We start from the raw sequence: 11,241 nt of genomic DNA on the forward strand, positions 1-11,241 counted from the left end.
GAAATCTTGGATAATGGGGAAATCTTGGATAATGGGGGAAATCTTGGAGAATGGGGAAATCTTGGAGAATGGGGGGAATCTTGGAGAATGGGGGAATCTTGGATAATGGGGGGGAATCTTGGAGAATGGTGGGGGGAATCTTGGATAATGGGGAATCTTGGAGAATGGGGAAATCTTGGAGAATGGGGGGAAATCTTGGAGAATGGGGGGAATCTTGGAGAATGGTGGGGGAATCTTGGAGAATGGTGGGGGAATCTTGGAGAATGGGGGAATCTTGGAGAATGGTGGGGGAATCTTGGAGAATGGTGGGGAATCTTGGAGAATGGTGGGGAATCTTGGAGAATGGTGGGGGAATCTTGGAGAATGGTGGGGGAATCTTGGAGAATGGTGGGGGAATCTTGGAGAATGGGGGAAATCTTGGAGAATGGGGGAATCTTGGAGAATGGTGGGGGGAATCTTGGAGAATGGTGGGGGAATCTTGGAGAATGGGGGGAAATCTTGGAGAATGGGGGAATCTTGGAGAATGGTGGGGGAATCTTGGAGAATGGGGGGAATCTTGGAGAATGGGGAAATCTTGGAGAATGGGGGAAATCTTGGAGAATGGTGGGGGAGTCTTGGAGAATGGTGGGGGAGTCTTGGAGAATGGTGGGGGAGTCTTGGAGAATGGTGGGGGAATCTTGGAGAATGGTGGGGAATCTTGGAGAATGGGGGAAATCTTGGAGAATGGGGGGGAAATCTTGGAGAATGGGGGAATCTTGGAGAATGGTGGGGGAATCTTGGAGAATGGGGAAATCTTGGAGAATGGGGGAATCTTGGATAATGGGGGAAATCTTGGATAATTCCTGTATTGTATCGATGACGAGGTTGCGATTTGTCTCCTTACAGCCGAGACGGAGCCTCACGAGGGAAAGCGGAAGGTGGAGTCCCTGTGGCCGATATTCAGACTGCATCATCAGAGGAGCAGATATATCTTCGACTTGTTCTACAAGAGGAAGGCCATCAGCAGAGGTAGATAATATTACTGTTACATAAGAGGAAGACCGTCAGCAGAGATAGATATTACTGTTACATAAGAGGAAGACCGTCAGCAGAGATAGATATTACTGTTACATAAGAGGAAGACCATCAGCAGAGATAGATATTACTGTTACATAAGAGGAAGACCGTCAGCAGAGATGGATATTACTGTTACATAAGAGGAAGACCATCAGCAGAGATAGATATTACTGTTACATAAGAGGAAGACCGTCAGCAGAGATAGATATTACTGTTACATAAGAGGAAGACCGTCAGCAGAGATAGATATTACTGTTACATAAGAGGAAGACCGTCAGCAGAGATAGATATTACTGTTACATAAGAGGAAGACCGTCAGCAGAGATAGATATTACTGTTACATAAGAGGAAGACCGTCAGCAGAGATAGATATTACTGTTACATAAGAGGAAGACCGTCAGCAGAGATAGATATTACTGTTACATAAGAGGAAGACCGTCAGCAGAGATAGATATTACTGTTACATAAGAGGAAGACCGTCAGCAGAGATAGATATTACTGTTACATAAGAGGAAGACCGTCAGCAGAGATAGATATTACTGTTACATAAGAGGAAGACCGTCAGCAGAGATAGATATTACTGTTACATAAGAGGAAGACCGTCAGCAGAGATAGATATTACTGTTACATAAGAGGAAGACCGTCAGCAGAGATAGATATTACTGTTACATAAGAGGAAGACCGTCAGCAGAGATAGATATTACTGTTACATAAGAGGAAGACCGTCAGCAGAGGTAGATATTACTGTTACATAAGAGGAAGACCGTCAGCAGAGGAAGACCGTCAGCAGAGATAGATATTACTGTTACATAAGAGGAAGACCGTCAGCAGAGATAGATATTACTGTTACATAAGAGGAAGACCGTCAGCGGAGGTAGATAATATTACTGTTACATAAGAGGAAGACCGTCAGCAGAGATAGATATTACTGTTACATAAGAGGAAGACCGTCAGCAGAGATAGATATTACTGTTACATAAGAGGAAGACCGTCAGCAGAGGTAGATATTACTGTTACATAAGAGGAAGACCGTCAGCAGAGGAAGACCGTCAGCAGAGGTAGATATTACTGTTACATAAGAGGAAGACCGTCAGCAGAGATAGATATTACTGTTACATAAGAGGAACACCGTCAGCAGAGGTAGATATTACTGTTACATAAGAGGAACACCGTCAGCAGAGGTAGATATTACTGTTACATAAGAGGAAGACCGTCAGCAGAGATAGATATTACTGTTACATAAGAGGAAGACCGTCAGCAGAGATAGATATTACTGTTACATAAGAGGAAGACCGTCAGCAGAGGTAGATAATATTACTGTTACATAAGAGGAAGACCGTCAGCAGAGATAGATATTACTGTTACATAAGAGGAAGACCGTCAGCAGAGATAGATATTACTGTTACATAAGAGGAAGACCGTCAGCAGAGGAAGACCATCAGCAGAGATAGATATTACTGTTACATAAGAGGAAGACCGTCAGCAGAGATAGATATTACTGTTACGTAAGAGGAAGACCGTCAGCAGAGATAGATATTACTGTTACATAAGAGGAAGACCGTCAGCAGAGGTAGATAATATTACTGTTACATAAGAGGAAGACCGTCAGCAGAGGTAGATAATATTACTGTTACATAAGAGGAAGACCGTCAGCAGAGATAGATATTACTGTTACATAAGAGGAAGACCGTCAGCAGAGGTAGATATTACTGTTACATAAGAGGAAGACCGTCAGCAGAGGTAGATAATACTGTTACATAAGAGGAAGACCGTCAGCAGAGGAAGACCGTCAGCAGAGATAGATATTATTGTTACATAAGAGGAACGCCGTCAGCAGAGATAGATATTACTGTTACATAAGAGGAAGACCGTCAGCAGAGGTAGATATTACTGTTACATAAGAGGAAGACCGTCAGCAGAGATAGATATTACTGTTACATAAGAGGAACGCCGTCAGCAGAGATAGATATTACTGTTACATAAGAGGAAGACCGTCAGCAGAGATAGATATTACTGTTACATAAGAGGAACACCGTCAGCAGAGATAGATATTACTGTTACATAAGAGGAAGACCGTCAGCAGAGATAGATATTACTGTTACATAAGAGGAACGCCGTCAGCAGAGATAGATATTACTGTTACATAAGAGGAAGACCGTCAGCAGAGATAGATATTACTGTTACATAAGAGGAAGACCGTCAGCAGAGATAGATATTACTGTTACATAAGAGGAAGACCGTCAGCAGAGATAGATATTACTGTTACATAAGAGGAAGACCGTCAGCAGAGATAGATATTACTGTTACATAAGAGGAAGACCGTCAGCAGAGATAGATATTACTGTTACATAAGAGGAAGACCGTCAGCAGAGATAGATATTACTGTTACATAAGAGGAAGACCGTCAGCAGAGATAGATATTACTGTTACATAAGAGGAAGACTGTCAGCAGAGATAGATATTACTGTTACATAAGAGGAAGACCGTCAGCAGAGATAGATATTACTGTTACATAAGAGGAAGACCGTCAGCAGAGATAGATATTACTGTTACATAAGAGGAACGCCGTCAGCAGAGATAGATATTACTGTTACATAAGAGGAAGACCGTCAGCAGAGATAGATATTACTGTTACATAAGAGGAACACCGTCAGCAGAGGTAGATAATATTACTGTTACATAAGAGGAAGACCGTCAGCAGAGATGGATATTACTGTTACATAAGAGGAAGACCGTCAGCAGAGGTAGACCATCGTACACTGAATATATAAGATGCAGAGGCTAGTGGAGCGTTGAGTTTGCTTATTTTAGGGTTTGGGTTTTTAGGTATAATGCTCTTTTTCTCTCTCTCTCTCTCTCTCTCTCTCTCTCTCTCTCTCTCTCTCTGTCTCTCTGTCTCTCTGTCTCTCTGTCTCTGTCTGTCTCTCTGTGTGTGTAGAGCTGTATGACTACTGTATAAAGGAGAGTTATGCTGATAAGAATCTGATCGCTAAGTGGAAGAAACAGGGATACGAGAACCTGTGCTGTCTTCGATGCATCCAGACACGGGACACCAACTTTGGGACCAACTGCATCTGCAGAGTCCCCAAGAGCAAGCTGGAGGTGGTGAGTACTGCAATAGTACTATAGTACTACTATAGAGTCCCCAAGAGCAAGCTGGAGGTGGTGAGTACTGCAATAATACTATAGTACTACTATAATACTACTATAGAGTCCCCAAGAGCAAGCTGGAGGTGGTGAGTACTGCAATAATACTATAGTACTACTGTAATACTACTATAGAGTCCCCAAGAGCAAGCTGGAGGTGGTGAGTACTGCAATAATACTATAGTACTACTATAATACTACTATAGAGTCCCCAAGAGCAAGCTGGAGGTGGTGAGTACTGCAATAATACTATAGTACTACTGTAATACTACTATAGAGTCCCCAAGAGCAAGCTGGAGGTGGTGAGTACTGCAATAATACTATAGTACTACTATAATACTACTATAGAGTCCCCAAGAGCAAGCTGGAGGTGGTGAGTACTGCAATAATACTATAGTACTACTATAATACTACTATAGAGTCCCCAAGAGCAAGCTGGAGGTGGTGAGTACTGCATTAATACTATAGTACTACTATAATACTACTATAGAGTCCCCAAGAGCCAGCTGGAGGTGGTGAGTACTGCAATAATACTATAGTACTACTATAATACTACTATAGAGTCCCCAAGAGCAAGCTGGAGGTGGTGAGTACTGCAATAATACTATAGTACTACTATAATACTACTATAGAGTCCCCAAGAGCAAGCTGGAGGTGGTGAGTACTGCAATAATACTATAGTACTACTATAATACTACTATAGAGTCCCCAAGAGCAAGCTGGAGGTGGTGAGTACTGCAATAATACTATAGTACTACTATAATACTACTATAGAGTCCCCAAGAGCAAGCTGGAGGTGGTGAGTACTGCAATAATACTATAGTACTACTATAATACTACTATAGAGTCCCCAAGAGCAAGCTGGAGGTGGTGAGTACTGCATTAATACTATAGTACTACTATAATACTACTATAGAGTCCCCAAGAGCCAGCTGGAGGTGGTGAGTACTGCAATAATACTATAGTACTACTGTAATACTACTATAGAGTCCCCAAGAGCCAGCTGGAGGTGGTGAGTACTGCATTAATACTATAGTACTACTATAATACTACTATAGAGTCCCCAAGAGCAAACTGGAGGTGGTGAGTACTGCATTAATACTATAGTACTACTATAATACTACTATAGAGTCCCCAAGAGCAAGCTGGAGGTGGTGAGTACTGCATTAATACTATAGTACTACTATAATACTACTATAGAGTCCCCAAGAGCAAGCTGGAGGTGGTGAGTACTGCAATAATACTATAGTACTACTATAATACTACTATAGAGTCCCCAAGAGCAAGCTGGAGGTGGTGAGTACTGCAATAATACTATAGTACTACTATAATACTACTATAGAGTCCCCAAGAGCAAGCTGGAGGTGGTGAGTACTGCAATAATACTACTATAGTACTACTATAATACTACTATAGAGTCCCCAAGAGCAAGCTGGAGGTGGTGAGTACTGCAATAATACTATAGTACTACTATAATACTACTATAGAGTCCCCAAGAGCAAGCTGGAGGTGGTGAGTACTGCAATAATACTACTATAGTACTACTATAATACTACAATAATACTACAATACTACTATAGAGTCCCCAAGAGCAAGCTGGAGGTGGTGAGTACTGCAATAATACTACTATAATACTACTATAGAGTCCCCAAGAGCAAGCTGGAGGTGGTGAGTACTGCAATAATACTATAGTACTACTATAATACTACTATAGAGTCCCCAAGAGCAAGCTGGAGGTGGTGAGTACTGCAATAATACTATAGTACTACTATAATACTACTATAGAGTCCCCAAGAGCAAGCTGGAGGTGGTGAGTACTGCAATAATACTATAGTACTACTGTAATACTACTATAGAGTCCCCAAGAGCAAGCTGGAGGTGGTGAGTACTGCAATAATACTACTATAATACTACTATAGAGTCCCCAAGAGCAAGCTGGAGGTGGTGAGTACTGCAATAATACTATAGTACTACTATAATACTACTATAGAGTCCCCAAGAGCAAGCTGGAGGTGGTGAGTACTGCAATAATACTATAGTACTACTATAGAGTCCCCAAGAGCAAGCTGGAGGTGGTGAGTACTGCAATAATACTATAGTACTACTATAATACTACTATAGAGTCCCCAAGAGCAAGCTGGAGGTGGTGAGTACTGCAATAATACTATAGTACTACTATAATACTACTATAGAGTCCCCAAGAGCAAGCTGGAGGTGGTGAGTACTGCAATAATACTATAGTACTACTATAATACTACTATAGAGTCCCCAAGAGCAAGCTGGAGGTGGTGAGTACTGCAATAATACTATAGTACTACTATAATACTACTATAGAGTCCCCAAGAGCAAGCTGGAGGTGGTGAGTACTGCAATAATACTACTATAATACTACTATAGAGTCCCCAAGAGCCAGCTGGAGGTGGTGAGTACTGCAATAATACTATAGTACTACTGTAATACTACTATAGAGTCCCCAAGAGCAAGCTGGAGGTGGTGAGTACTGCAATAATACTATAATACTACTATAGAGTCCCCAAGAGCAAGCTGGAGGTGGTGAGTACTGCAATAATACTATAGTACTACTATAATACTACTATAGAGTCCCCAAGAGCAAGCTGGAGGTGGTGAGTACTGCAATAATACTATAGTACTACTATAATACTACTATAGAGTCCCCAAGAGCAAGCTGGAGGTGGTGAGTACTGCAATAATACTATAGTACTACTATAATACTACTATAGAGTCCCCAAGAGCAAGCTGGAGGTGGTGAGTACTGCAATAATACTATAATACTACTATAGAGTCCCCAAGAGCAAGCTGGAGGTGGTGAGTACTGCAATAATACTATAGTACTACTATAATACTACTATAGAGTCCCCAAGAGCAAGCTGGAGGTGGTGAGTACTGCAATAATACTATAGTACTACTATAATACTACTATAGAGTCCCCAAGAGCAAGCTGGAGGTGGTGAGTACTGCATTAATACTATAATACTACTATAATACTACTATAGAGTCCCCAAGAGCAAGCTGGAGGTGGTGAGTACTGCAATAATACTATAGTACTACTATAATACTACTATAGAGTCCCCAAGAGCAAGCTGGAGGTGGTGAGTACTGCAATAATACTATAGTACTACTATAATACTACTATAGAGTCCCCAAGAGCAAGCTGGAGGTGGTGAGTACTGCAATAATACTATAGTACTACTATAATACTACTATAGAGTCCCCAAGAGCCAGCTGGAGGTGGTGAGTACTGCAATAATACTATAGTACTACTATAATACTACTATAGAGTCCCCAAGAGCAAGCTGGAGGTGGTGAGTACTGCAATAATACTATAGTACTACTATAATACTACTATAGAGTCCCCAAGAGCAAGCTGGAGGTGGTGAGTACTGCAATAATACTATAGTACTACTATAATACTACTATAGAGTCCCCAAGAGCAAGCTGGAGGTGGTGAGTACTGCAATAATACTATAGTACTACTATAATACTACTATAGAGTCCCCAAGAGCAAGCTGGAGGTGGTGAGTACTGCAATAATACTATAGTACTACTATAATACTACTATAGAGTCCCCAAGAGCAAGCTGGAGGTGGTGAGTACTGCAATAATACTATAGTACTACTGTAATACTACTATAGAGTCCCCAAGAGCAAGCTGGAGGTGGTGAGTACTGCATTAATACTATAGTACTACTATAATACTACTATAGAGTCCCCAAGAGCAAGCTGGAGGTGGTGAGTACTGCATTAATACTATAGTACTACTATAATACTACTATAGAGTCCCCAAGAGCAAGCTGGAGGTGGTGAGTACTGCAATAATACTATAGTACTACTATAATACTACTATAGAGTCCCCAAGAGCAAGCTGGAGGTGGTGAGTACTGCAATAATACTATAGTACTACTATAATACTACTATAGAGTCCCCAAGAGCAAGCTGGAGGTGGTGAGTACTGCAATAATACTATAGTACTACTATAATACTACTATAGAGTCCCCAAGAGCAAGCTGGAGGTGGTGAGTACTGCAATAATACTATAGTACTACTATAATACTACTATAGAGTCCCCAAGAGCAAGCTGGAGGTGGTGAGTACTGCATTAATACTATAGTACTACTATAATACTACTATAGAGTCCCCAAGAGCAAGCTGGAGGTGGTGAGTACTGCATTAATACTATAGTACTACTATAATACTACTATAGAGTCCCCAAGAGCAAGCTGGAGGTGGTGAGTACTGCATTAATACTATAGTACTACTATAATACTACTATAGAGTCCCCAAGAGCAAGCTGGAGGTGGTGAGTACTGCATTAATACTATAGTACTACTATAATACTACTATAGAGTCCCCAAGAGCAAGCTGGAGGTGGTGAGTACTGCAATAATACTATAGTACTACTATAATACTACTATAGAGTCCCCAAGAGCAAGCTGGAGGTGGTGAGTACTGCAATAATACTATAGTACTACTATAATACTACTATAGAGTCCCCAAGAGCAAGCTGGAGGTGGTGAGTACTGCAATAATACTATAGTACTACTATAATACTACTATAGAGTCCCCAAGAGCAAGCTGGAGGTGGTGAGTACTGCAATAATACTATAGTACTACTATAATACTACTATAGAGTCCCCAAGAGCAAGCTGGAGGTGGTGAGTACTGCATTAATACTATAGTACTACTATAATACTACTATAGAGTCCCCAAGAGCAAGCTGGAGGTGGTGAGTACTGCAATAATACTATAGTACTACTATAATACTACTATAGAGTCCCCAAGAGCAAGCTGGAGGTGGTGAGTACTGCAATAATACTATAGTACTACTATAATACTACTATAGAGTCCCCAAGAGCAAGCTGGAGGTGGTGAGTACTGCAATAATACTATAGTACTACTATAATACTACTATAGAGTCCCCAAGAGCAAGCTGGAGGTGGTGAGTACTGCAATAATACTACTATAATACTACTATAATACTACAATAATACTACAATACTACTATAGAGTCCCCAAGAGCAAACTGGAGGTGGTGAGTACTGCATTAATACTACTATAATACTGTTATACTACTACACTATAACACATCACCACTACACCACTATACCATATTATCAATACACTGTCATTTACCGTAATTTCCGGACTATTGAGCGCACCTGAATATAAGCCGCACCCACTGAATTAAAAAAAATATATTATTATTCTGAACATAAATAAGCCGCACATGTCTATAAGCCGCAGGTGCCTAACCGGTACATTGAAACAAATTAACTTTACACAGGCTTTAACAAAACACGGCTTGTAAACAACAATAAATTAAAAAAATTAGCAGTAAACAGTAGCCTACCAAGAAAGTCATTGGTCACTATCTTCCTCCTCCTGTGCACTGAAACAATCTCCTTCGGTGTCGGAGTTGAATATCCTCAGAATTGCTTCATCCGATATTGGGATCGTTTTCACTGTCGCTCTCGTCCCTTTCATCCGGAGGCAAATCCCCCCCCCGCTGAGCCCTCTTCAACACGGAGCAGTCCAGCCTTTCCAAACCCGTTGACGACAGTGGATTTTTTTTTTTGGGGACAATGCTCCACGCTGTCAGGACCCACAAATTTGAAAGCGGTAAAAAAATCCATATATTAGCCCGCGTCGTTGTTTAAGCCGCGAAGTTCAAAGCCTGAGGGGGTAAAAAAGTTGCGGCTTATAATCCGGTAATTGACGGTGATATTTCACTCTGCCTGAGGTGTGTTCATTAGTGCAACGAAAACTATGGTTCCTTATCGGACAAATTCACGTTTGTTCCTTCCCATTTCAGTTCCTAGTGGATACCCCCCAGTCTGTTAACCTCTCTGTCTCTCTCTCTCTGTCTCTCTCTCTCTGTCTCTCTCTCTGTCTCTCTCTCTCTGTCTCTCTCTCTCTCTCTCTCTCTCTCTCTCTGTCTCTCTCTCTCTCTGTCTCTCTCTCTCTCTGTCTCTCTCTCCCTGTCTCTCTCTCTGTCTCTCTCTCTCTCTGTCTCTCTCTCTCTCTGTCTCCCTGTCTCTCTCTCCCTCCCTGTCTCTCTCTCCCTCCCTGTCTCTCTCTCCCTCCCTGTCTCTCTCTCTCCCTGTCTCTCTCTCTCTCTGTCTCTCTCTGTCTCTCTCTCTCTGTCTCTCTCTCTGTCTCTCTCTCTCTCTCTCTCTCTCTGTCTCTCTCTCTGTCTCTCTCTCTGTCTGTCTCTCTCTCTGTCTCTCTCTCTGTCTCTCTCTCTGTCTCTCTCTGTCTCTCTCTCTCTCTCTCTCTCTCTGTCTCTCTCTCTGTCTCTCTCTCTGTCTCTCTCTCTGTCTCTCTCTCTGTTTCTCTCTCTGTTTCTCTGTCTCTGTTCCTCTGTTTCTCTGTCTCTCTGTTTCTCTGTCTCTCTGTTTCTCTCTCTGTCTCTCTGTCTCTCTCTCTCTCTCTGTCTCTCTGTCTCTCTCTCTCTCTCTCTCTGTTTCTCTGTCTCTCTCTGTTTCTCTGTCTGTCTCTGTCTCTCTCTGTTTCTCTGTCTGTCTCTGTCTCTGTCTCTGTCTCTCTCTCTCTCTCTCTCTCTCTCTCGCTGTGTCTCTGTTTCTCTCTCTCTCTGTCTCTCTGTTTCTCTCTCTCCCAGGGGAGGATTATAGAGTGTACCCACTGTGGTTGCCGAGGCTGCTCCGGCTGAATCGTCAGGATCGCCTGGCTCTTCTGCTGTGGATCGTCTAGTCAGGTCTGGATCGCCTGGCTGTTCTGCTGTGGATCGTCTAGTCTGGCCTGGCTGTTTTGCTCTGGATCGTCTAGTCTGGCCTGGCTGTTTTTCTCTGGATCGTCTAGTCTGGCCTGGCTGTTTTGCTGTGGATCGTCAGTTATTTTCTACGGGACATCAGGGCTCGTCTACTCCACCTGTGTGCTTCATGACCCTGGAGCGTCTAATCTCAAATACACCCCTACTCTCTGGCCCCCTACTCTCTGGCCCCCTACTCTCTGGCCCCCTACTCTCTGGCCCCCTACTCTCTGGCCCCCTACTCTCTGGCCC

General features: G+C 42.4%; 1 protein-coding gene across 1 annotated transcript; it reads left to right on the plus strand.

Moving 5' to 3' along the window:
* Positions 1-581: 581 nt before the first annotated feature.
* LOC123732712 (protein BUD31 homolog) lies at positions 582-11,241 on the plus strand. The gene is made up of 4 exons (XM_045711969.1): positions 582-687; positions 844-1,008; positions 3,995-4,161; positions 10,840-11,241. Exons 1-4 carry the CDS (start codon positions 582-584, stop codon positions 10,888-10,890), a joined length of 489 nt encoding a protein of 162 aa, XP_045567925.1. The 3' UTR covers positions 10,891-11,241.

Source organism: Salmo salar, unplaced genomic scaffold (assembly GCF_905237065.1).
Source record: "Salmo salar unplaced genomic scaffold, Ssal_v3.1, whole genome shotgun sequence".
NCBI lineage: Eukaryota > Metazoa > Chordata > Actinopteri > Salmoniformes > Salmonidae > Salmo > Salmo salar.

Coding starts and splice junctions, on each gene's coding strand:
- LOC123732712 (XM_045711969.1), top strand. CDS start 582: ATGGGGGAAATCTTGGAGAATGGTGGGGGAGTCTTGGAGAATGGTGGG. Junction 1,009..3,994: donor GAGGAAGGCCATCAGCAGAG/GTAGATAATATT, acceptor CTGTGTGTGTAG/AGCTGTATGACTACTGTATA. Junction 4,162..10,839: donor CCAAGAGCAAGCTGGAGGTG/GTGAGTACTGCA, acceptor TCTCTCTCCCAG/GGGAGGATTATAGAGTGTAC.